General features: G+C 34.7%; 3 protein-coding genes across 5 annotated transcripts; all 3 read left to right on the top strand.

Moving 5' to 3' along the window:
• Positions 1-227: 227 nt before the first annotated feature.
• Positions 228-7,006, top strand: LOC121962445 (C-type mannose receptor 2-like). Its single transcript, XM_088073926.1, has 5 exons — positions 228-362; positions 2,030-2,070; positions 2,275-2,673; positions 3,543-3,908; positions 4,923-7,006. Exons 2-5 carry the CDS (start codon positions 2,037-2,039, stop codon positions 5,264-5,266), a joined length of 1,143 nt encoding a protein of 380 aa, XP_087930052.1. The 5' UTR covers positions 228-362; positions 2,030-2,036; the 3' UTR covers positions 5,267-7,006.
• Positions 7,007-8,041: 1,035 nt separating this feature from the next.
• On the top strand, positions 8,042-24,441 carry LOC121961850 (macrophage mannose receptor 1-like). The gene is made up of 7 exons (XM_088073930.1): positions 8,042-8,091; positions 8,377-8,445; positions 18,295-18,435; positions 19,952-19,992; positions 20,170-20,565; positions 21,372-21,716; positions 21,933-24,441. Coding segments are annotated over exons 3-7 (1,125 nt in total). The 5' UTR covers positions 8,042-8,091; positions 8,377-8,445; positions 18,295-18,433; the 3' UTR covers positions 22,274-24,441.
• LOC121966767 (C-type mannose receptor 2-like) lies at positions 8,377-17,488 on the top strand. Of its 3 annotated transcripts, none has more exons than XM_088073928.1 (6): positions 8,377-8,445; positions 13,600-13,640; positions 13,823-14,021; positions 14,459-14,646; positions 14,788-15,150; positions 16,368-17,488. In XM_088073928.1, the coding sequence occupies exons 2-6, from the start codon at positions 13,607-13,609 to the stop codon at positions 16,709-16,711; spliced, it is 1,128 nt and encodes a 375-aa protein (XP_087930054.1). In that variant the 5' UTR covers positions 8,377-8,445; positions 13,600-13,606; the 3' UTR covers positions 16,712-17,488. The 3 variants fall into 3 exon arrangements, with proteins under 3 accessions (XP_087930054.1, XP_087930055.1, XP_087930053.1); XM_088073929.1 differs by lacking the exon at positions 8,377-8,445 and adding an exon at positions 11,325-11,410 and having other exon boundaries at positions 14,788-14,928; XM_088073927.1 differs by lacking the exon at positions 8,377-8,445 and adding an exon at positions 11,325-11,410.
• Positions 24,442-25,574: the final 1,133 nt, after the last annotated feature.

Genomic DNA, 25,574 nt, shown 5'->3' with positions numbered 1-25,574 from the left:
ATGTAAACCAATTCAGTTTTCCCCATTAGTGTCTATATTTTGTGATCTCTTTCATTATCTGCACTATTTCTACGGGCTGCATACTGTGTAATGCACATTTTATCTACTTACTCTCTTGATACGTTTGTTTTCTATAATATTTAAATTCTGCTAAAGGAGGAGGGCATATTCCTGTCAATAATGAGCAGTTTCCTGACAGTGATAAAGATATGACAACTCGGTATTTCAATATTCAAATGATGACATCAATGTGACATCCAGAGCGAATGAGCTGGAGCAATATAGTGCTGTGAGCGACTTCATCAGCACAGAAAGCAGAGACCTCACGAGAGTGACGCTGAGGAGAGCAGGAATCAGACGATGTGAGTTAAGACTGCTGTTATTTAAGATTTAATGTTTGCGTGTATCCAGAGGTGAACAGTATATACAGTTCTTCTGTTGAACCCCGCTGCTTGTTAAATCAGGAAATCAGTGTTTCCAGGTCAAATTGTAAACATTTTTTGCAACCGCATGTTTGCATTTTCAAATATATTTCAGCACAATAAAAAAAACAACAACAGTATATATTGCAATTATACAGCTTTTCAGCAGATACTACTAGTCGAGGGACTGGTATTGTTTAAACTTGTTGAATGATTCTTTCATATGTAAGAAATATTACTGTTAGGATAGACAAAATGGGCTTTTATTATTTAAAGGCAGTTATTTTCAGGTAAATTAACCCTTTGAAACCTGAGCAAAATCGTGTTATTTCTTACAAAAACATGGGATGAAGGTAAAGAGCAACTTAACAAGAAATGACCTGAAAATGAGCAAGAAAATAGTTTAAAAGAATAGTATTAGTATTTAAAAAACCCACAAAGAAATGTCCTGAAAAAAGTTATTGAAAAATTCTATCATTTAAAATATATATATATATTTATGTGTAATAATCATCATCATAAATGTAGTTTTTACCTAGTTGTTTTTTCTTCTTTTTATTCTCTGGACATTTTTTCTGTAGCTCTTTTAAAAATAATTAAATCTGCTATTTTGTGAAGCATTTATTACCAAGTTGCTCATTGCCTTTTACCCATGTTTTTGAAAGATATCACACCAATATGCTCAGACTTAAAAGTTTAAGTGCTTGTGAAAGCAGAAGAAAAGTCATCACTAAAGACTTCATAGGGTTAATATCCTACCCTAATACACTGATCAAAAACATAAACAAAAAAAAACAAAACAATGCTACAACAGGCAACAGCACACTGCCGTCTGAAATAATCATTATCAAATGTAATCAGAAATTGTTTGATTAATATTATTATTGTTAATGTTATTGTTGTTATTATTATTATTATCACATGCCATATTAAACACTTGATTTGCAGTAAAGCTAAGCTAATATAATTTTAAAATTAACCATTTGCTAAGAAAAAAGGACCCATTTTAATCATTCATTGTTGTTAAATGATACATACTTATCCAAATGGTTGCATTTTCATTTTGTGGTAAAAATAGTGATGCCAAGATAATAAATTTGCAATTTTTAAAATAATAAAAACATTGAATTTTCACTGTCATAATATCTTATTTACTATTATTTTATAATATATTTGTTGAAAAAAAGAAAACTGATTTTTCACCATTTCAGCAATTCTTTCAAAGCACTATAAAGTTAAATATCTTGAATATCTGTATATTGAAATAATATCAGTGCTGGTAATACTCCTAATCCCATGGTAACTAATTGAAATATGTTGACATACTAACATATTACAAGCATTATAACAGTACATTATTTATAATTCAGATTTTATTTTCTTTCAGTTTTATCATTACCATGAAAGGCAATCTTTACTGTCTGGCAGATACTTATATTTAAAAAAAAAAATATGGGTTCTGTTTAAAAATAACTAAATAAATAATGTTTTTTTCTTGTTGAAAGATCTACAGAACATACATTTTTTTCTGTGTATTTCTCAAAACCAATTGACAAACTCTTTAAATCATCATGTTTGTGCACTAAAATTAAAGTTTTGTTTAACAGAGCAAAGATGCAGTGGATTCTGTTCGTGCTCATTCTGATGGGTAAGTGGATTATTTTACAGTGTTTTATGTTTGTTTGCTTGTTTGTTTTACCTAAAATCACCATAATCTGGGGTCATAATATAGAGGGACAGCTCACTCTTCATATCAATACTAAGTGAAAAAAGTGGATGCATGATTTTGATTTTTGAACACATGATTGTTGTGCTATCAGCTCCATCACTGCAGTGTTTTCTCTGCTATTAGGTCAAGCTTCCTTCTTCACATGTCGCCACTATAAGTACCACTTTGTCAAACAGAAGAAGAACTGGACAGAAGCTCAGACGTACTGCAGAGATAAGTACACTGACCTGGCCACAGTGTTGGACATGACAGACATGAAGAGACTCTGTGACCCGGCACAGAATCCAGATGAAGCCTGGATCGGGCTTTACAGCGACCCTGAACTAAATTACAAAAACATGTGGCGCTGGCAGTGGTCTCTGCCGGGGCTGGAGTTCAATGATAGTGAGAGTAAATGGGGTTACACAGAGCCAAATAATAAAGGAAGAGCAGGACAGCAGGAGAAATGTGTGCGGATGGATACTGGCAGCATGTGGCAGGATGATAATTGTTCTGTACGTCATAAATTCATCTGCTACAATGGTGAGAATGTAGCTTATGATAATATTACGTTTGTACAGCACATCACCCTATATAACAGTAGTCTTCTATGGAAATATTATTATTTGGAATAAAGTGGTTAGAAACTTAAAGGATATGGTTAAAAATTATTATCAACTAGTGTTATTTTATTACTGTTTACTTTGTTGCTGGGTTTTCATTTTCAGGTAACATTACTAATAAGTGTGGGGGTAAAATACAAAATGCTTGTTTATGCACATGAATGAATTCCTTTAACCGTTTGAAACCTGAGATATCTTTAACAAGTATTTTATTATTATTATTATTATTATTATTATTATTATTATTATTATTATTATTATTATTATTATTTAACATGGGGAAAAAGGAAATGATCAACCTGGTGAGAAATGTCCCACAAATTGCAAGAAATTGGTAGATTTAGAAAATTATTTTGAAAAAAATAAGATTGGGAAAAACTTTTGTAGTTATCATAACTGTATATTGAAGGTTATGTTACAAAATTATCACTATTTTTAAGCACAAGTAAGCTCGAGTAATATACTTGTTTTTGTGGGTTTTTTTTATTTTTTTTTTTACCTTTTTTCACTTTTCTTTTATGTGCCAATTTTCAGGGAATTTTATTTTACTTTTATTATTTTCTTCCTAATTTTTGCATCTTTTCTTCTCAAGTTGGTCATTGCTTTCTTCCCATGTTTTTGAAAAAAAGATGATTGCTCAGGTTTCAAAGGGTTAATAATGTGATCTATTATAGCACACACACATATTTATTAATATTATATATTATTACAGTTTTAATGAGAAATTTTTTATTATTATTTGAAAAATCGATGTTTCTAATGATGCATGTTTTTCTGATTATTCCACAGGCAAAAATACAGGCACTGAGAAATTTAATGTGAGTAATGATCTGATGACCTGGTCAGAGGCTCAAAAGTACTGCAGAGAGCATCACACTGACCTGATCAGTGGACGTGAACAGTTAGACAAGATCAGCAAAGACAGAAACAAAAACACTGGGTTCCCTGTCATAATGATCCCTAATTGTTTTGTGTGGATCGGCCTGTTCAGAGACAGCTGGAGGTGGTCAGATGAGAGCAGTTTCTCTTTCAGAAACTGGGATCGACAGTTATTTAAAGATGAAGATGGCAACAAAAAATGTGCTATGACCATGACCGATGGAAAATGGGCCTCTGATGAATGTAAGAAAACAAAACCCTTCTTCTGCTATGACGGTGAGTTTAACAAATGTCTCTGTGTTAAATATTTGGGCATGTATCCTGAATTTGAAGGTGAATATTTTAAAAGATAACATAGCACCTCCATATTTTGCTGGAAACAGTTTAATAATCTATTTGAATTGATTTGTTTATTTATGATATACTGACCACTGAAAAAAAAGTGTAACAATTTCATTCAGTGATGAGTATATCTTCTCCAAAAACACTCACATCTAAATGCTGAATTTTACCTTTACAGCGACATGTATATCTGTAATGATGTGTATTTGTTTTGTGTTAATTGCAGTTTATTAGGTGTCCGTCTTCTGTTTTGTTATGTCCTCTGTATGTTGGAGACCCCATCTTAAGCTACAGGGACAAAATAATAATACAAATTGTCTTATAGTGTATTTGACCCACCCAGAGAAGCACTGGATCATCTGACATTTAACCCATTAAAACCTGGTTTAACGTGTTTTCTTGTGCTACATTCAGATGCTTTTCACAGACATTTAAATCTTTTAATTCTAAACAAAATGGTTTGAAAACATGGTAAAAAAAAAGGAAAGACAGAAGGAGAAAAAAAATTAGAAGAAGATCAAGGAAATTTACTAATTATAAATTTGAATTTTTAGTTAATTACATTTACATTTTACCATGTTTTCCAAATCTTTTCTTTGTTTGTTTGTTTTAACCATTACATTTCCTTTCCTTTTTTTTTGCAATTTTTTAAAGAAATGTTCAAGTAGCTTTTTAATATTTTCTTATAATAATTTCTCTCATTTACATTTTAAGCAAGCAAGCAATTTTAAGCTTTTTTTCTTAGCTTTTTTTTCCCCTTATTTTATTTTATTTTATTAACTGTGAAACAACTGGACTTTAATTGAAATTTAAGTTACTTTGGCACCAAATATAGACGCAGCGATTTTTTTAAAATTTTGGTATTAGGCTTTGAAAATCCATATTATGTCTGTTGTTCTCAAAGCTGCTGGTATGATCCTGGGTTTGTCTCCATTTCTTCCATGACAGACAAAGTGATCCTGATCACAGAGAACAAGACCTGGGAAGACGCCTTGGAGTACTGCAGAGAGGAACACAGTCAGCTGGTCTCCATCACCAGCCGTAACGAGCAGCTTTGGGTCCAAGAGCGAGTCCAAAATGCCAGCAGTCCCTTCGTCTGGCTGGGCCTGCGCTACACCTGCACTCTGGATTTCTGGTTCTGGGTCAGTGACGAGGTGGTCCGCTACAAGAACTGGGACTCAGACAAAGAGACGGATGACTGTGACATGTCTGGAGCCATGGACAGAGGAGGACAACATAAGTGGTTCAAAAAGTTTGACAATGAGACGTTTAATTTCATGTGTTATAAGTAAAGTTTTAGATTTTTGGTGTAGTTTTCTTGAACACGCTTGCATTTTATCTGCTCTGTGGGTTTATTCAGTTTGAGAAGTACTGCATATACGCTGACGTCAATTACAAAGTACTGCAGGATTACACAAGTTCCCTGTCATATTAAGACCGTCTCTCCCTTTTGTTACATATTGGATGTGTATAAGAAGCACATTTGCGAAACCAAAGAAGGAATGACTGCCCTATTTTCCCTCTGATTGGCTAATATTTATATCCTTTGACGACTGGTTTGGTTAGGGTTAGGCCAATCAGAGGCAGAGTAAGGCGGGCCATCCCTTCACCATCCTAGGATTCTCATATTTGCGTACAGGAGTGTAGAGATAGCCCAGCCCGGTCTCATTCAAGTTTGTAAAATAGTATTTCAGATGTTAATGTGCAATGCTAAAGACCACTTTTTGCCTGCTGGACGGCGTCAGGTCCAAACAGAGACTGACAGAACGGGTCGTGTTGTTATTATATATCGGCAGATGGCCAGACAGCCCATGCCATGTCTACATGGTACGTGCACGGGCGGCGTCAATTAAAAACGAGGCCGGACAGAACCTCTCAGGTCCACATGGAAAGCAACACAACAGCATTAGACTGAAACGCTGTAACGACGTAATATAAGGAGTTTGAGGGTGCCATGTTTCTTTTTTTATCTGCACCTTACCACGTGCCTCCCTTCGCTAAATCTAACCATCTGTGCCATCATGTGCGTTTGTTAAAGTCCTGCTGTTGGTTGCTCCCGTTGTCTAAATGTAACAACATCATCCCGCCATGTGCCTTTGTTGACATCATGGTAGCAGCATCCAAGAGCGTAAACAGCAGAAGCAGAAGGGTAAATAAAATGTAATAAAAAGATGCAGGAGTCCACTGAAAAAGCGGCAATATGTGACAAGTTGAGATGAGAAGGTGTTGGATATTGTCTTGGCTTAGAGAACCAAGGTTACAACGTAACCTAAGGATATTACGATTCTTAACTGAAATATTCCCGAGGAGCCCAACACATGTATCAGTCGGTGGTTTTTATAAGACCATAGTGGCCCTTCGAATCAGCTTATACTTTGTCCGATATGCACGAGATGAAAAGTTAATTTTTACGAGACATTATGGAGAAAAAAGATCCTGAGAGTAATTTAAGATCATCAAATTCCCAGTGGAGTTTACTGTTTTAGTCCACTGGAGTTCATCATTAAACTTTCATTACACATCTTTTTATAAAGTATTTGATATCCAAATATGAGGTCTAATTGCATTGAATAATAACATATGAATATAGATAATATTGGTCTATCTATAAGTAGAACCAAAAGTAGAACTTTTTACACCCCAATGTTCATCACCCCAAATTACCAGTGTCCGTCAGGCTCTACTTTAAACATTTTTTTCTGTTCTCTAAAAACAGGAACATCTAAATTACTCTCTTAACAGCTGAATGCCAAACACGACAACCAACAGCAAGTCTGAATTATTTGTAATTTAGTGTAGTTGTTTTATTTTTCTAGATAAGTCTTTTATTTGTAATTTGAGTGAGTTGTGATCATTAGTAATTCCCTTTTCCATTTGTATGGTTTATTCTCTTCTTTTTTTTTTAGTTGTTGAAATTTTAGTTAAGATCTGGTGATTTTAATAATATGTAAAATTATATTTTGGTGACCATCTTTTTTTATTGTAGCTGTAAACATGTAAATCTTTAATTCCGAATAAACTGTTAAACTGGGGAGTTTTCTTTTTTTCCACATGAGTTAACCTGTTTTGCATTTGTTGTTCTGGTACTTTCTCAGTCTGAGCAGGTTTATGGACAGTGTCTCCCCCTACAGGTTATAGAAATGAATTTTTCTCTGTCTGCCTGAATATTGTACCTTCATACACACTCTGTCTGAAACACTCTGTTTTAGCGCCTGTCTCTTTGAGAACCCCACCAAAAAAAAATGTTTTTGCTTGAAAAAATTACTTATACAATTATAGAAATAGTTGCTGGTTATTTATATTGTAATATCCAATAATTATAATGGAGTAAAAAGTACAATATTTCCCTCTGAAATGCACTGAAAAACGGCATGAGATTAAAATACTTGAGTAACGTGAAAGTTCTCCAGATTAGTACATAAGTACAGTATTTGAGTCAAATCAAGTAGAACTGCAGTAAACTGAAGTTACAGTACTCGGGATCAATGGATCATATTTATTATCCCTGAAAAATAATAAACCAGTTAATGTTATTACTCTGAAACATTATCTCAGTCTGATTTAATAATATTCATGCATTTTTTAAAAAGGTTTCTCAGATGTAAAACTTATTTTTCCTGAGTAACAATTTATGGTTGGTAAAAAGGGGATGTTTTTCTCTTATCTTGGTATGCGTGCTCTCGACCACTCGTAAAATGTTCTCTGAGCGAAGAGAAAAGCAAAAATAACAAAACACTGGTGAATCCCAGAAATCAATGGGTATTAACAAAATAAGAACAAGTGCTGCATATGAGCAAAACAAGAGAAAATTTGTTTGTATTTTGTTTTTTGCATGACACCCTTTGTTACATAAAATGATCACTTTCTATTGTCTGTTATTTTCAATGCATATGCAAGTAAATTAAGTAGATTTACAACATGAATTTTACTGTATTATCCACCTCTCTTCTGTTGCCACTCTTTTCAGACTTGGATGTTAGTGGCTTCACATGTTGTGCTTCATTTTTCCAGCAGAGGGCAGCAGTTTGCTCATTCATTTCTCTAAAACTGACTCAATGACCTCTGACCTCTGACACCACTGCCTTTCTTTTGTCTGTCATAAGTATTGCAGCTCATGGTGAGTCTTCCTGCTGCTGTTTGTGATAAGATGCATGATCGGCAAACATTAATGTTTCATTATGTTCTGTAGAAACTGATAGACGGTTTGTTATTTTTCAGAATGATTCTCTGCTGAAGATTTTAAAAAAGCTTTGCAAAACTACAACAAAGTGTTCTGAATAGTATAAGTTTGTGGCCAGAGTGTGTTGTTCAGCTCAAATTGACCAATTTAAGCAACAGTCAGTCACGCATGTTGGTAATCATTGTCTGACAGCAGCTCACAGTTTTTCTGCTAACCTTGCAGAGTGTCGGGGATCAACTGTTGCAACATAGAAAGATTTGGGTCCTTGTGTCAAGTTTCATGCAGCCAAGGGTGAGTTCAATTATGCTCCTTTTTTGTATTTACTCGAGGTTTTTTAAGGATATTATTTGCTAAGAAAAGTATGTAAAAAAATGTGTTTATCAGGGGTTTCGTAGGATCTCAGGACGTTGGGGGCGTAGCCTGGTCCTCAATGGGGTCCACAGGGATCCGTACTGGGAGTTTTTATTTTATTTATGTTTTATAACAAACTCGTTTTGATGCTTTTCATGGACTCTGACACCTTACCCTGAAAACAAATATTTGTAGTTGTTAGCAATTAGTATTAAGTACAGAATATTTTACAAACACTGTCATAAAAAATTGTAAACTAAAGGTGGAAACATATTTAAATGTATGAATTTCTGTTAGTGTACATTTACATTTATTAGTTAAGTTTTTTTTTTCTTAGCCCTACTCTTATTCTTTTAAAATATAGAAATCTTATATAATTACATCAGGGCATATTTAGAAATAACTTCAGGCTGAAGCCTAGTGTTTACTGTTTAATATTATAATGATGTTTACATGGAATTTTTTTTCAATCGCACTTTAGAGATAATGACTGGAAATATTTTTAATTTTTATAAATTATCTAGTTATAAATGTACAGCAAAAAAAAGGATTTATGTGCACTTATTGTGCACAAAAACATTTTCCTCGGTGGTGTGCAGCTGACAAAAATGCTTATTTCTGACATGTTAGTGTGATTTTTGGTGTACAGTGGAGGAGATAACCAGTTTTAAACACAGCTGCTCTGTGACAGGAAGGTGGCCTCTTTCTTGTCCTTTCGACATAAATACATGCGTCATGGTTTTTCCCTGGAGTTAATACATGGAAATGAAGCACTCGCTTCACCGCCCGACACACTGAAAACACAACAACAAGCAGTCTGTATTCTCAGCTTATTTCCCTCTCAAAATGTCAACTGAAATTTGAATCTAGGTGATTTGACTGAGGAAAATAATGACGCTTTCACAATATTAGAGCCTTAATATATATATATAGAATGTGTTTTTTAGTTGTGTAAAACCTGGTAAAATGCAGCAACAAGGCCCTAAATGATAAAACAGAATTATGAAATAAGTTGTTTGTCACATCAAGTTAATCGAAACTGCATATGTTTAGTTAAGGTTAGGAAAAAAATGACTTTGTGGTCGAGGTTTATCTTTTACTCTACTTTGTTGTCTGTGGATGTATATCTTTATATTATACATTTCTTTTTAACTTCAAGGTCCAGTATGTAGAATTTAGGGGAATATACTGTCAGAGATGGAATGTAATATATTTAGTATTTGCAATATGTTATTTTAGTATTTTTGTAGTGTATTTTCACCTGTAAATAAGAATGGTTGTGTTTTCGTACCTTAGAATTAACAATTTATGTCTACATAGGAAGCGGGGTCTCGTTTACAGAAATCGTCATGTTGCACCGCCATATTTAAGATAAGATAATCCTTCCCACAGTGGGGGAATTAGCATTGTTACAACAGCTATGAAATACAGGGTAAGCAGCAAAAGAACTATGTAACAATAAAATATAATTACAAATATATATAAAAAAAGAATAATAAAAAACAAGGTGCCGAGTATAATACAAAAACAAGGTGCAAAAAATAGTAACGTTACGAGTAAGTTACGAGGTGCACAATTTCTACAGTTGTTCAGAACGGACAGCCAAACATTGACTCGAGATTGTGCTGTTTTCATTGGTTTTTCTGTCACTGTAGTGAGAGGCTCCGCTAAGCTGCACAGTGTCAGAAAAACACAATTTTGTAAACATCAAACTACTTTTTTCAGTGTTTCTACCACTCTAAATCGCCAGGACGGTTTGTTTTGGAGAGCAAGAGACCTCCGTGGATAATTCAGCTCATGGTAAAAACCTCCTGAAGGTCTTGATCGTAAGTGATCAGAGTAAAAATGTGAGCATGCATTAGCAGGTGCTGGGCTATTGAATATGACAAACATCGTGGAAGAAACACTGAATTGTGAAATGAAATGGCTTCATTCAGTGTTTTTACTGGTTTAAATCACAGAGTCTGTTTGTTTAAGGTGGTCTAAGACTTTTGCACAGTACTGTATGTCTACAGTTTATCTCTTTCTCTTTATATATATATATGTATATATATATATATGTGTGTGTGTGTGTGTGTGTGTGTGTGTGTGTGTATATATATATATATATATATATATATATACACACATATATATATATATCTATCTATCTATATATATATATATATATATATACATGCAGTACTTTGCAAAAATCTTTTTGTTTTAGAAAAGTTGCAATGAGGGAATAATATATACAAGATACAAAAAATACAGAGAACATGTACACTGTTTTACAAAAAAGTCATGTCATGTCATAAATGCTACCTGGTGTAAATACACCAGAAAATTAGTATTGTAAATCTCATATTGCCTGACAAAGAGAGTTTAAGGTATACTGTGGAAGTGGAGGTCACAGTAAATATTTGCAACTTAAGCCTGATGAGGTTGTTTTATTCTGAAATATTTGCATTTTTAATACTGTATACTGGTTGTATTTTAGTAAAGAGACTACTGAGAAATAAATATGTATGGTCATTAACACCGAGCTAAAATAAAGTTCAAAGTGGCCTAAGACTTTTTTATACAGTACTGTATATATATATGTATATATATATATATAGGATAGCAAAACTGAGTTTTTTTATTTTCTTTATTAGGGTTAGGGTTAGGGTTAGGGTTATATAGATATTTAGATAGATATTTTTGGAAAGACATCTTTCTTTCTGCTTGTTGGACAGTCAGCAGGGAAATGTGTTCCCCTTTTTTTCCTGGTGCATCATGTAAATCTTGTCATCAAGGGGTCGATGTATTTTCATATTTAAATGCTGACGTCAAAGCGGCAAAACAAGAGCATCAGTATAATTTAGTCTTCATCAGCGGAGAGACACCAGAGTGAAGCGTCTGACGGGAGGACTCAGAAGATGTAAGTTATGACTCTGTTCTGTCAGTTTGATGTATCATTTATTGTGTGTTTGCAGAAGTGCAATATTGTCTTTCTCCAGTATATACTTTGCATAATCTAAAATCACATCAGATTTGAAATTTGTCCTTTTTTTTTTTTTTTTAAATTTGCCGGAGTTACCAAATTATTCAGCTTATTTGTGACAAAGTTTATATTATTTTTAAATGTTTTATGCAGTGTTCAGTATGATTCACAAAGAGTGGACACTATAATAAGAACACCTGACATTATACTGTGAAGAAATGCAATAATACTGGAGACTGGACTTCTTTTTCCAGTCCAAGATTTGTTTTCTGGAGCTTTTTTGGGGGATGCATTGAAAAACACTGCTCATCCTCTTTTGCATGCTTTAGGAAATAATGTTAAATATACTGTGCTGTTCTAATCCCCAGTTACACTAAATGTGTCAGTAAGGTTAATGCAGTCATAATACAAAGCAACAATCAACAATTTACCCAGCTGGCACCAATATGATATCAGAAAGACATTGGACTTGGACAAAAGTTCAGTTTTGATTGAAAATGAAAACACTGGCTTGACGATAGACCTTGCGTTGTGGTTTTAATTCAAAAAGCGTCAAAACCCAACACTGAGTTGACGTCAACCTTCCAGAATTGGACAGACAATGATTTTCCGGTTGTAAATTAATATCTATTTAACGTCCAAAACAGGGCCGTCAGTGTTAACACGATGCGATTAAGAAGCATACGTAATTTAATTGTGCATTGATTATTTAAATTACGGGGCTGCGTTTTAAGGCTGAGATTGTACTGGTATCATATGAAATTAGAAGACTTGGGAAATCCAGTGGTCATATCATGCTAGATTTTTGGGATACTATTCCACAGTTTGGATACATTTTGGTGATGAAAAAACAACTTAGGTATTTCACAGGGGCCGCTTGACCTCTGACATCGAGATGTCTGAATGAAAATGGGTTCTGTGTGTCCCCATGAGTCTCCCTTTTACAGACATGCTTGCTTTATGCCGTCCCGTGCAGTTTTTTTTTTTTACTGTTATATGATTCCAAATCAGGACAAATCTGATAAGAATTGCTTTGCTTTGTCAATATGGACTATATAAAACAATGAAATATGAAACATGTGAAAATGCAAAAAAATTAATTTAAAACGTGATTAAAAGTGCAGTTTATAATGATTAACTACTGATATCCTGCAATTAAATGCGATTAAAAAAATAACTAATCGTGTGACAGCCCAAGTCAAAACCTTTGCTGATGTTGGTTTGACAATCTTCCAGCATGGGACAGAGGTTGAAATTTATTTGGAAATCTAAATCAGACATCTGTCAAAACCCCAAAATCAGCTGCCAGTGTTCAGCTTAACTCTTTAAAACCCTGGATCAGTATCAGCTTTCTTGTGCTGCGTTTAGACGCCTTTTACAAGCTATTTGACCCTTTTACAGCTGAGCAAACTGGTTTGATTTCTTTTGAAAAAAATATATGAAAAAACAGCTAAAAACAAAATTTAAAAATACATCTATATATAATTCTAATATAATTTTTTTATTGATGCTAAATGTAATCGTAAGTTTAGTGAGTGCAGTTATAATAGAGAGAATTTCTTTTGTTGGGCTAATTGAAGGAACAGTGAACAATTTAATTATGTGTCATTCTTTTTTCGTTCTGGATTTTATAGAGTATAAAGATTTTATAACTTTAATGTGTCTTACCCACCTGCCCCAGTATATTATGAGTTAAATTTATGAAAACTAAAAAATCAAGTTTATGATGTAGCCAGATCAAAATATTATAAGTTTTCAGACAGAAACAATTTACCAAGGTGGATGTATTGCATAAGTTTTTGTTTTTTCTTCTTCTTTTCTTCGTGACTGGTGCAGCCTGATGCATTAAATTATTTGTGTTTTATTCATATTAAACATTTCCATGTGCTGAAAAACAGTGACAATCTCTCAGTGTTAGCGTCTGGTTTCATCCTGCTTTGCATATTTGCCACCTAAACCTTTTTCCTCAGAAACTGGAGGGGGAAGTACAGTTTGTATGTGTGTTTTTTGTATTTTTTAATTTAATGGGTAAGATTTTTTAATGCATTAATTTTTAAACTGACAGGATTTATTGAAATCATCATTTTTGGTTCACTGCACACTAAACTATCTGTTTCATCCAACAGGGCAGAGATGCAGTGGAGTCTGTTTGTGCTCATTCTGATGAGTAAGTGGATCATTTTACAGTTTTTTTTTCCTAAAATCATTTAATCTTAGGGTCATAAAACAGGGTAGGCTCACCTTTCTTGTTAATAAAACTCAAAATAAGTGGACTCGTGATTTTGATTCATTGAACACATGATTGTTGTGCTATCAGCTCCATCACTGCAGTGTTTTCTCTGCTATTAGGTCAAGCTTCCTTCTTCACATGTCGCCACTATGAGTACCACTTTGTCAAACAGAAGAAGACCTGGACAGAAGCTCAGAAGTACTGCAGAGATAAGTACACTGACCTGGCCAAAGTGTTGGACATGACAGACATGGAGAGACTCTGTGACTCGGCACAGAATCAGGATGAAGCCTGGATCGGTCTTAACAGTCCTCGGAGGTATGATACAAGCCCGGTGTACCTGTGCAATGTTTGAGGGTAACAGCAGATGATGGTAGAAATAAAGGCTCTCGCACCCATGTGCTGTTTTTAGCCTTCTGGAGTGCGCTGGGTGTGACAGAACTTTTTGGGTACACCTGAATGAATGGTGGCCGATATACAATAGAAGATTTTCAAGTAGAAAATATTTATCTATGGTCTTGTATTGAGGACCTATTCAATAACTGCAGATATATAATTCTCACCTACATCTGTCATTTTCTGTAGCAAAGATATTCTTACTCAAGGTGGACGCCTCAGTGAAACAAACCAATCACCCCCATGCTCTGTGATAATATACCAGCTTTGTCTTTCGACAAGAGTGGACCAGAGTTCACTCTGCATGTGTTTTACCCGTTATGAAGCTGTGATTTGTCCTTTTTTTAATCTCCTTGCAGCGAATCAGGAGGACATTTCAGGGTGTGGCAATGGTCTCTGCCAGGGCTGGAGTACCATGAAGATAAGAAAAATTGGCGTGAGAATGAGCCAAATGACAAAGATAAACCTGAGAACTGTGTAACTTTACGTAATAGCAAATGGCTGGACTTCAAATGTAATCATGAACATTTCTTCATCTGCTTCGATGGTGAGAATATGACATTAATACTCTAACCTCTCATTGAATCACATGCTGTTTATTTATGACATGATTCACCAGGACTTGATATTGTATTTCCCCAGAGAGATATTCTGTATGGTGATGTATGTTTGTCTGTTTATTACACAGAAACAAAGAAATCCAACAACAAATTTCATTTGATGAAGATCAAAAAGACCTGGCTACAGGCTCAGAATTACTGCAGAAAGAATCACACTGACCTGGTCAGTGGACACCAACAATTAGAAGAGGTCAAATCGGAACGGAAAGGTGAACTTGAGACTGAGACAGACTGGTGGATCGGCCTGTTCAGAGACAGCTGGAGGTGGTCAGATGGCAGCAATGTCTCTTTCAGATTCTGGGATCCACAGAATTACGGACCACTGCTCAGTGATAATTCAGACAACAGATGTGCTATGACCATGTGGCAGAAAAGGGGCAAATGGGGGACCGACAAATGTGTGACAAAAAAACACTTCATCTGCTATGAGGGTGAATATTTTTGGGTGGAATCCTTGTTTTATTTTATTTCATCCTCTCTATGTCAGAGACCCCATGCTAAGTTACAGGGACAGAATAGAAATAAAAATAGTCTTTATAATTTTTCATGTATTTCACCTGCCCAGAGACACGCTGGATAATGTTGCACTTAACCCTTTAAAATCTGTTTCGATATCAGTTTTCTTGGGCTAAATTCAGACACTTTTTACAAGAATTTAAGCCTTTGAAACCTGAACAAATTGGTTTGATTTCTTTTGAAAATATGGCTGAGAGTACAACAAGCATTTTGGCAAGAAATGTCCCGCAAATTGCGAGAAATAAGGAAAAGCTGACAAGAAATTGAATTGAACAGAAAAGACAGAGAGGGGGGTATTAAAACAACAACAACAGGAAATTAAGAAATTGTAAATGTATATTTTATATAAGTTATTTACATTTACATTTAAGCATTTTTCCCCAAGTCATTTCCATGTTTTTTTTTAGTTGTTTGTTTTAACCATTAATCTTTTCTTTCCTTTTATGATGAGGTAATTTTCGAATAAGTTTTTAATATTTTCACGGAATAATTTCTCATATTTACACTTGAGCATGTGCTCCAAGTCATTTCCTCATCGCCTTATTAACATGTTTCTGAAAGAAATTAAGCCAATTTACTCAGGTTGCAAGAGGTCAACATGATTCATCTTGTAAACAATTTTGATTTCTTAAGCTCTAAAATTAAATAGAGATATTAAATATATAGAATATATAAAATTGTAATGATGACATTTACTGATATAACTAGTGTGTAATGATTTTATAACTGCAGACTATGAAATATATATATATATATATTTCTAACATAGGGATGTACAATTGAAACATTTTTACATCTCACTCTCCCTAAACTGTAAAAACACCAGAACTTTAATTGAATTTGAAGTTATTTCAGCACTAAATATAGATGCACTGACTCCCAACTTGCATTTTTCAAATTGATATTAGACTTTTAAAAATCTATATTTATGCGTACTCTTCTTCTGCCTCCTTGCATTGTTCCTTTTTTGTTGTTGTTTACCTATTATTTCATGTTTGTATATTTTCCTTTGTTTTGTTTTTTCTTTGAAAAAGCATCTATGAGTATTCAGAAAAGTGTTCTATAAGTTCTTGTTATTATTATTGTTGTTGTTGTTGTTGAACTGGGTTTGTCTCCATTTCTTCCGTGACAGACAAAGTGATCCTGATCAGAGAGAACAAGACCTGGGAAGACGCCTTGGAGTACTGCAGAGACAAACACAGTCAGCTGGTCTCCATCACCAGCCCTAACGAGCAGCTTTGGGTCCAAGAGCGAGTCAAGAATGCCAGCAGTCCCTTCGTCTGGCTGGGCCTGCGCTACACCTGCACTCTGGATTTCTGGTTCTGGGTCAGTAACGAGGTGGTCCGCTACAAGAACTGGGACTCAGACAAAGAGACGGATGACTGTGACATGTCTGGAGCCATGGACAGAGGAGGACAACATAAGTGGTTCAGAAAGTTTGACAATGAGACGTTTAATTTCATGTGTTATAAGTAAAGTTTTAGATTTTTTAGGCTTCTCTTGAAACCCACGCCACTCAGTGGTTGCAGATGTTAAATTCAGTTACTCTCTTTGTTTGCAGTGGTGTGTTACTTTTGATGATGTTTAGACTCTAGGCCTATCATATATGTTCCCTTGGCTTGTTGAATGGCACTCTGGGAAATGTAGGAATCACAAGCGAGATCCACAGACTTTATAACCGCAGATTTTAATTTGAGGGAAAGAGGCGTCAATGAAGTCATTTCTAAAGCAATAACTGAGGATGTGACCCTGTGACAGGGTTTCCCTCTCTTATTAAAGGAATAGTTCACCCAAAAATGAAAATTCAGTCTTTATCAACATGCCGACGGCAAGTCAGGTGAAGTTTTATAGTCCACAAAACAGCTGATCGAATTTTTTGGGTGCACTATCCCTTAAATTATGACTAAATAACACCTGGATAATCTTGTTCGTCTTATATTTTATCTTCTAAAGTTTTTGTTATATTTTCTTTATCTTAAAGTGTGCCTCTTTAATTTATCTTTTGAGGTTGTATTTTGTTTTCAGTCTAATTCAAAGCGTGTATGCATAATTACAATAGGAACTGGAATCAATATACCAGTCTTGGTTTGATTTTGCTTTCATATATTCAAATATGTAACATTTATTATCTGAATTCAGGTTGTGGTTGAGATCTGGTGATGGTTTTATTATGTGAAATTGTTTTCTTTGATGACTTTTTTGGAGTTTTATGTAAACAGGTTTTTCTAAGGCTGAATAAACTGTTAAACCATGGAGCTGTCCTCTTTTCTTTCTGTGAAACCTACTTTTTTTGTACCTGAACCTTACCAAGCCTACAGAGTTGTATCATTTTGGTACTGATACTGAAGTGCATCAGATCAGAAAATGTCCCTTTCAAAAGGGCAGTTACAAATGACAATTTGGGGGGTTTTAAAGGTCCCATATTATGCTTATTTTCAGACTCATATTTGAATTTTGGGTGTCTACTAGAACATATAGTAATGTTTCAGTGTTAAAAAAACAGATTTTTCTCACACAATCTGCCTGAATATACTTGTATATGCACTGTCTGTGTGAAATGCTTCATTTAAGTGCCTGTCTCTTTAAGAGCCCCCCACAGCCAAAAAACAAAAGCCCTATCTGTTCAGTCTCTGCAGGTCAAGACCTCCATAGAAGGAAGAGCATTATAAATTCACATTATATACACTGTATATATATATATGTGTGTGTGTGTGTGTGTGTGTGTGTGTGTGTCATATAATATGTATATGTCATATAATTCAACTTATGTTGTTTACATTGAGTATGAATGAAAAGAAATGCAAAATTAGGTTTAAAATTATCACTGGCATAACACTAACCCTAACTCAGGGGTAAAGGTTCTTTCAGCAAGTATGAACTTAGTTTATTGTCGTTTTTTTTTTTTTGTTGTTGTTTTTTTTTTTTATTATTATTTTGGAATGACATCTTTCTTTCTGTTTGTTGGACAGCTAGCCGAAGTGAGTTCCCCTTTTTTTTCCCTGGAGCATCATGTAAATGATATTGTGTCATGAATGGATCCTTTCTTGACTCTGATACAGATCTCTCACGTGTTTTGAAATGATATTTATTCAAATGCTGACATCAGAGGGCTAAAAAGGAGCATCTTCCTGGTCGATATTTTATTCTTCATCAGTTGAGAGACACCAGAGTGAAGCGTCTGACGGGAGGACTCAGAAGATGTAAGTCATGATTCTGTTCTGTTAGTTTGATGTATCATTTATCGTGTGTGCAGAAGTACAATATTGTCTTTCTGTGGGATAGATTTCACATAATATAAAATTACGTCAGATTAAAAGTTTGTCCTTTTTTATTTGCTGGACAAAGTAAAAAAATTCTGCTCATTTGTGACAAGGTTTGTAATCATTTTAAAATGTGAGTTTAGTGCAATGTTCTGTGGGAATCACAAAGAGTGCACTATAGTAAGAGCACCTAACATTATACTGCAAAGAAATACAACAATGCGTTAATACTGTGTTTCCCCTCTTGGGTTCAGGATTTGTTTTATGGATGCATGTAGCCTGTCCTGCAGACGTTACTTAGGGCTGAAAATATACTACGTATGCTCTTTTGCATGCTGTAGGGAGAAAACAAAAATGTTAAATAGGTCAATATTACAGAACCAAGGAGGTGACATTGATGTGTTTATTTTCTATTTATTCATTTTTAAACAAGTATGCCATTTTTTCATATTTAAATCATTACTAATACAACAATACAACACATAAAATGCTCATTTTCAACCTGCCAAAGAGCGATTGAAGCTCCTATCTTGACACTGGAAAGCTGTTTCTGCCTCAAAATGACTTGATTTGATTCGCATGGGTTGTAATTGACTGAAACACTCCAGTCCTCTTCACCAGTTTAAATACCTTCATAGAGCCAATATATAAGATTTATTTTTTCACTCGCTAAAAAGTTATTGCAGCTTCTGTATTACTAAAAATTTGTATTTGGTGCATGCAAATTACTAAAATGAAAAGCATGTCACCTCCTGGGCTCCATGTAATACATAGTTCTAATCTATTTTTTCCAGTGACATTAAATGTTTCAGTGAGGTAATTACAGTCATATTACAACAAAATAATAATTATTATTTAACAGTGAACAATTTACTTAGCTTTTTCTTATTTTTCTTTACCCAGCTGTCTTCTTCTGCATGCTTTTGGAAAAATGTCAAACATATTGTGTTATTCTAATCTAATTTCTCCAATGACCCTAAATTCAATTTTCATTGTGTGTCACCCACTCCTGAAACACAACATGTCTCTGATAGTATTGTGAGCTGAATTTGTGAAAACTAGAAAATTACAAAGTTTATGACAGCACCAACCAAATGAGATGTAACACGTTTTTAGAAATAAATAAACTATTTTTCAGGTTTTGCCAGGGTTTTTTTTCTATCATTGGCCTGGCCTGATGCCTTACAATATTTGTGGTTTTTTTTTGTTTGTTTGTTTTTTGTTTTTTTTTTTTCAAAAAGGTGGAAATGTGTCCGTGTGAGCATCAGTGGTTTGATCCTGATTTGCATATTTTCCACAAAACATTTTCTGCTTTCTCATAAACTGGGGGGTGTGGTGCAGTTCATATATGTGTTTATTTATTCTTTTTTTATTTTTATTTTTTTATAAGACAGGCATTTAAGTCTTAAAATGCATTTTTTACACTGTACACTATAATATCTGTTTCATCCATCAGGGCAAAGATGCAGTGGAGTCTGTTTGTGCTCATTCTGATGGGTAAGTGGATCATTTTACAGCATTTTTGTTCCTAAAATCATTTAATCTTAGGGTCATAAAACAGAGACGGCTTACCTTTCTTGTTAATAAAACTCAAAATAAGTATGATTTTGACTTATTAAACATATGATTGTTGTGCTATCAGCTCCATCACTGCAGTGTTTTCTCTGTTATTAGGTCAAGCTTCCTTCTTAACATGTCACCACTATGAGTACCACTTTGTCAAAGAGAATAAGACCTGGACAGAAGCCCAGAAGTACTGCAGAGATAAGTACACTGACCTGGCCACAGTGTTTGACATGACAGACACGAAGAGACTCCGTGACTTGGCACAGAATCAAGATGCAGCCTGGATCGGGCTTTACAGCGACCCTGAACTAAATAACAAAAAAATGTGGCGCTGGCAGTGGTCTCTGCCGGAGCTGGAGTTCAGTACTAGTGAGGAGAACTGGTATCCTCAAGAGCCTCAAGATGCTCTCATCAGCGAGGCATGTGTGCCGATGGACAGAAATCACAAATGGAAAGATGTCCCTTGTACTACTAATTTTACATTTCAATTTATCTGCTATGATGGTGAGAATATGCTGATAATCACATTATGTGAATACAACATATCATGCTGTCTATCAATAGCTTTTGAAGACATATACTTCCTTTTTTTATTTGGAATAAAAGTAGAAACTTGTCCGATATGGTTTAAAACAGTTATTTGCAATTAATCACATAATTTAGAGCATGCCTTTCAAAACAATCTTGAAGTCCATATTAGCGAGATAAACCAATTCTTTCCAGATTGTGTCAATTGGGAATCAAATGACAGCAAATTCACTTTTCAGGAGTTCATTCGCTTTCTTCTATTGTTCAGTGGTAAGACATGACTGGTCATACCTGAGGATGTCTCCCATACCCAAGTCTTCCTCGATGTTTATCGGTCTGCAGTCAGTTTCATCCTCAGGCCTGTCCTGATTCTTTGCCGGCTTTGGCGATGCGGTTACTCGCTGACGATAGTCTGATTTGACACACCCGTATGATCAGCTCACAAGTGGGAGCAATTTCAAAAGTGTTCAGGGACCCGATATGCAGAAATATTCAAATACAATAAGCGAAGAATGCATGTACTGCATGTAAAAAAAATGGTATGTATTTCACCTAAAGTGATCAAGGAGACCCTGTGCTTTTTATTTTAGTTAACGTTACTGATTAGTGTGGTGATAAAATTCCTCTATTTCTATTTGTTTACATTAATTAATTGTATATGACTGTGTCTTCTATTACTGTGTCATGTGTTTTAAGTACAAAAATAGGACTTAATGAGACAAAGCAACTTGTAAAAATGGTTAAAATGTGTATTTCTTTGTGTTTGTCTGTTTGTTACACAGAAAGGAATCAGTCCGATCAAAAATTCCACTTCATTAAAAACAAGGTGACCTGGTCAAAGGCTCAGAATTACTGCAGAGAGCATCACACCGACCTGGTCAGTGGACGCGAACAGTTAGACAAGATCAGCGAAGACATAGACAATAAAATTGGGGGAAAAAATGTGTGGATCGGCCTGTTCAGAGACAGCTGGAGGTGGTCAGATGAGAGCAGTTTCTCTTTCAGAAACTGGAATCGACAGCTATTTAAAAGTGAAGATGGCAACAAAAAATGTGCTATGACCATGACCGATGGAAAATGGACCTCTGATGAATGTAAGAAAACAAAACCCTTCTTCTGCTATGACGGTGAGTTTAACAAATGTCTCTGTGTTAAATATTTGGGCATGTATCCTGAATTTCTTTGAGCGACTATATCTAAAACATATTCTACACGTGATTTCACATCTGGACTCTGTATTTTTATTTCAAGGGAAAAGTTATATGACCAGGAAAAGCTTCAGTAGGTGATTTCTTTAATTGTCGGCTAAAGTGACCAGAAATGGTTCATTTCTTCCACGACAGACAAAGTGATCCTGATCAAAGAGAAAAAGACCTGGGATGGCGCGTTGGATTACTGCAGAAAGAACCACAGTGACCTGGTCTCCATCACTAACCCTCATCAGCAGAGATGGGTCCAGGAGAGAGCCAAGAAGGCCAACACTTCCTACGTCTGGATGGGACTGCGCTACACCTGCTTTATGGATTTGTGGTTCTGGGTAAATGACTGTGTGGTCTGCTATGACAACTGGGCCCCAGGAGGAAGGCAGGAGGGTTGTGACAGGGCTGCAGCCATGGACATAGAGGGGAAATGGTTCAAAATGACTGAAAGTGACACGTTTAATTTCATCTGCACTCTTAAGTAGGTCTTAAAGTTCCAGTGTGTAAGATTTTGAGGAATATATTAACAGATAAATTGTAATATATTAAGAACATTTTCTGTGGCATATAATCAAATGAAATTAAGAATCATGTTTTCGGTACCTTATAATGAGCCGTTTATATCTACACAGGGAGTGGGTCCTTGTCCACAGAGTCCAACATGTGGCACTGCCATGTTTCTACACTAGCCCAGAGTGGACAAATCAAGTACTGGCTCTAGATAACATCATTTGGGTTTATGTATAAGCCACTGTAGATAGCAGCCCTTCTGACAAACCAAACAGCATTGAAAAAAATGAGATTTTAAGGTGAAACTGCTTTATTCTGTGTTTTTAAAGTTTTAATCACTGGGTCTGCTTGTTTTGCAGGGGACGGGGTCTATGCAGATAATTCGGCTCCTGGTAAAAACCTCTTGAAGGACTCAATCATAAAATGATCGTTTTTTTGTGGGGTTTTTTCAAGTGGTGTTGTATGGGGTACTTATACAGTATATAGTCAGTGTGTTACTTACAATAGATAACAGTAAACACACCTTCAGTTTGGAGAAGCAGGCTGAAGTCTAAGCAATGTACTGCTGTGGAGGCATCAGCAACAACACATATTTTAGCCACCCAAAGTCCAACCTAACAAAATCAATATCAGTGTGAGTGTCTGCAAAAATGACAGTATTCTCGCTGCATTTGCTCTCCTCCTGACAGTCTGTTTTCACAGGGAAGTCATCACTGTTTTTTCTCATTGGAGTATGGCTTTAGACAGACATGTAAAGGCTTTATTTTCCTATTTGAAATCACTCACGGACATTAAGGTAAAGCAGTGAAAATACTCTCAATATAGTGTACATTTAAACTGATATTGTTTTTTTGGTGGAACTTTTTTATGTTTTGTTACTGACCTCCATCCACAGCAGTACATTGCCTAGCTTCCTTGCGGGACTCCAGCCTGCTTCTCCAAATCGGGGCACGTGTGAACCGCCACTACAGCATGTTATAGATGAACTATTGATAGATACCTCTTACGACCCCACTTCACAAAATCCCACAACTGTCCCTTTAAGATGTCAGAGAAAATAGATAAGCACATAATAGCTGGCGTTGGACTCGCTGTCTGTGACGAGCCAAACAGCATTGGAGAAACAGTGATTTTTACTTGAAACTGCTATGTTCATTGTTTTTATTGGTTTTAATTAACATATATGTTTATTTGGGAGAAGCAGGGACCTCAGTAGATAATTCGGCTCCTGAACAATAAACTTTCAAGATTTCATTTAGTTGCAAACTGCAGTACTCACCACTAGATGCCACTAAATCCTACACACTGCTCCTTTACAATCACTTTTTTATTACTGGTGACAGACTTTATATGTCAGGTTTATTTTTCTTAAATGCAACAAGCTTACACTATACTAATATTGTCTGTTCTCTTATTTTAATGCCAATAACGTAAGTATAGAATTCACAGCTTGAAGAGGGAAGAAACAAAATTACTGACAGACTGTTTAACTGCAGATTAGGCATTAAGACAAAATAGCAAAACTTAAGTCAACATATTTTTATTGATTTCTTTTATGATTATTTGCATTGGGGCATGTACATGCAGCCTAAACCAATGCCACACATCACAGCACTGATAGCCAAAACTAATTTGACATTTCCGTCCCAAGATTGGCTTTTAAAATACACAAAACTCAACAATAAATACACAGGAAAACACAGAACATAGAGTCAACAATAAATACAAAAAATAATAAGACATAACTCTTAACTAAATGAAAAAAAAAAATGCAGACAAACAGCACAAGACGCAAACTTAAAGCGCCATAAAACAAGAAGCACATGATCCACACGACTGATCCCTCTTCAAAAACTGTTTCATTTTGGGTATAAAGTTTAACAAAGATACATTGTTTGTGGTTGTAGTTATTAATATGTGAGTATAGTTATTATTACGTAATATATTTTGTCTTGAAGTGTGTATCTTTTATTAATCCTTTGAATTTTTGCTGTATCCCATTGTATGACTATAAGAGAATTGGTATCAAACCTTGTTATGGTTATGATATGTTAAACTTTATTTTTGTCATACATCTTTTTGAGTTTCATCTAAATGAATTATTGGTTTGTGCAATGCTGAATAAACTAACTGTAAAGCATGATGCTGTCCTCTTTTGCACTTGCTTGAATTAATTTTTTGCAATTTGTATTTAACTGGTGCCTTATGGAAAAAAAAAACAACTATCATCATAATGTGCAAAATCATTACTTTATAGTAATTTGACTTTACTTTAGAGTGACTTAAAGCCAAGGTGTCATTATTTAATGCAATTAAATTACAATAAGTTGGCTTGATTTCTTTCAAAAACATGGGAAAAAGGCAACAAGCAAAGAAAGAAGAAATGACCCCAAAATTAGCAAGAAATTAATAAAACATTGAAGAAAATTACCAGAAAATTTGTTTTTTTAAAAAAGAAAAAACAAACAAAAAAAATCAAGAAAAAAAAAACAGCCAGCCAAGGAAATGACCTGGAAATGTGCTTAAAATGTATAATAATTCTGTAACATAATTTTACATATGCAATTATAATAACTATAAATACAGTTTTCCCTATTTTTTTTATTTGTTTCATAGACATTTCCCTTGCTTTGAAAAAAAAAAAAACTTACACATTAATTTTGTGTAACATTTGTTACACAAAATTAATGTTTATGAAAGAAATTGCACCAATTTGCTTGAGGTTCAAAGGTTTGAATACTTGTAAAAAGCGCCTGAAAACAACTAAAGAAAAATGACATAGCCCCACTTTTAAAAAGGTTAAACAAGTCCATCCATGGAGATGTTGTTGTTGGTGAAGTGATATCTTCCAACACTTGAGGGTGCACTTGAGCTAACAGCACGTTAACCAGAACTGACACAAAATTGAAGATTAAAAGAAACGTAAAGTGTCAACATATCTGCTTAGAATCTACAACCTGAATTTTAGCGACTGGGTTGTAATTATTAATTAAGTAGAATTAATTTCCAAATGGCTATGGCATTGCCTCTATTGTCCTTTTGGTTAACATCAAATTACATCTTTCTTTTTTGGACTTTTAGTAGAAAATTATCTGGAAATTACACATCTGTAACTTGATCGTCACATGTGAATCCAAATAGATTAACATAAATGAAAAGTAGCAGCTAGAGTTTTATTATACAGAGATTTAGCATTAAAGAAAACTGTCTGTCTGAGGTTTTAATTAGAAATAATCAAAAATGGATATTGTTAGCATGACAGGAGGAAAAGGTTGT

This window comes from Plectropomus leopardus, chromosome 23, assembly GCF_026936395.1.
Source record: "Plectropomus leopardus strain MGB_pleo_1.0 chromosome 23, ASM2693639v1, whole genome shotgun sequence".
In the NCBI taxonomy this organism is placed as follows: domain Eukaryota; kingdom Metazoa; phylum Chordata; class Actinopteri; order Perciformes; family Serranidae; genus Plectropomus; species Plectropomus leopardus.
The sequence above is the reverse complement of the archived record's forward strand: the minus strand, read 5'-3'. Positions and strand labels throughout refer to the sequence as shown.

Coding starts and splice junctions, on each gene's coding strand:
- LOC121962445 (XM_088073926.1), top strand. CDS start 2,037: ATGCAGTGGATTCTGTTCGTGCTCATTCTGATGG. Junction 2,071..2,274: donor GTTCGTGCTCATTCTGATGG/GTAAGTGGATTA, acceptor CTCTGCTATTAG/GTCAAGCTTCCTTCTTCACA. Junction 2,674..3,542: donor TAAATTCATCTGCTACAATG/GTGAGAATGTAG, acceptor ATTATTCCACAG/GCAAAAATACAGGCACTGAG.
- LOC121966767 (XM_088073927.1), top strand. Junction 14,022..14,458: donor GGTCTTAACAGTCCTCGGAG/GTATGATACAAG, acceptor ATCTCCTTGCAG/CGAATCAGGAGGACATTTCA. Junction 15,151..16,367: donor ACACTTCATCTGCTATGAGG/GTGAATATTTTT, acceptor CTTCCGTGACAG/ACAAAGTGATCCTGATCAGA.
- LOC121961850 (XM_088073930.1), top strand. Junction 20,566..21,371: donor TCAATTTATCTGCTATGATG/GTGAGAATATGC, acceptor TTTGTTACACAG/AAAGGAATCAGTCCGATCAA. Junction 21,717..21,932: donor ACCCTTCTTCTGCTATGACG/GTGAGTTTAACA, acceptor CTTCCACGACAG/ACAAAGTGATCCTGATCAAA.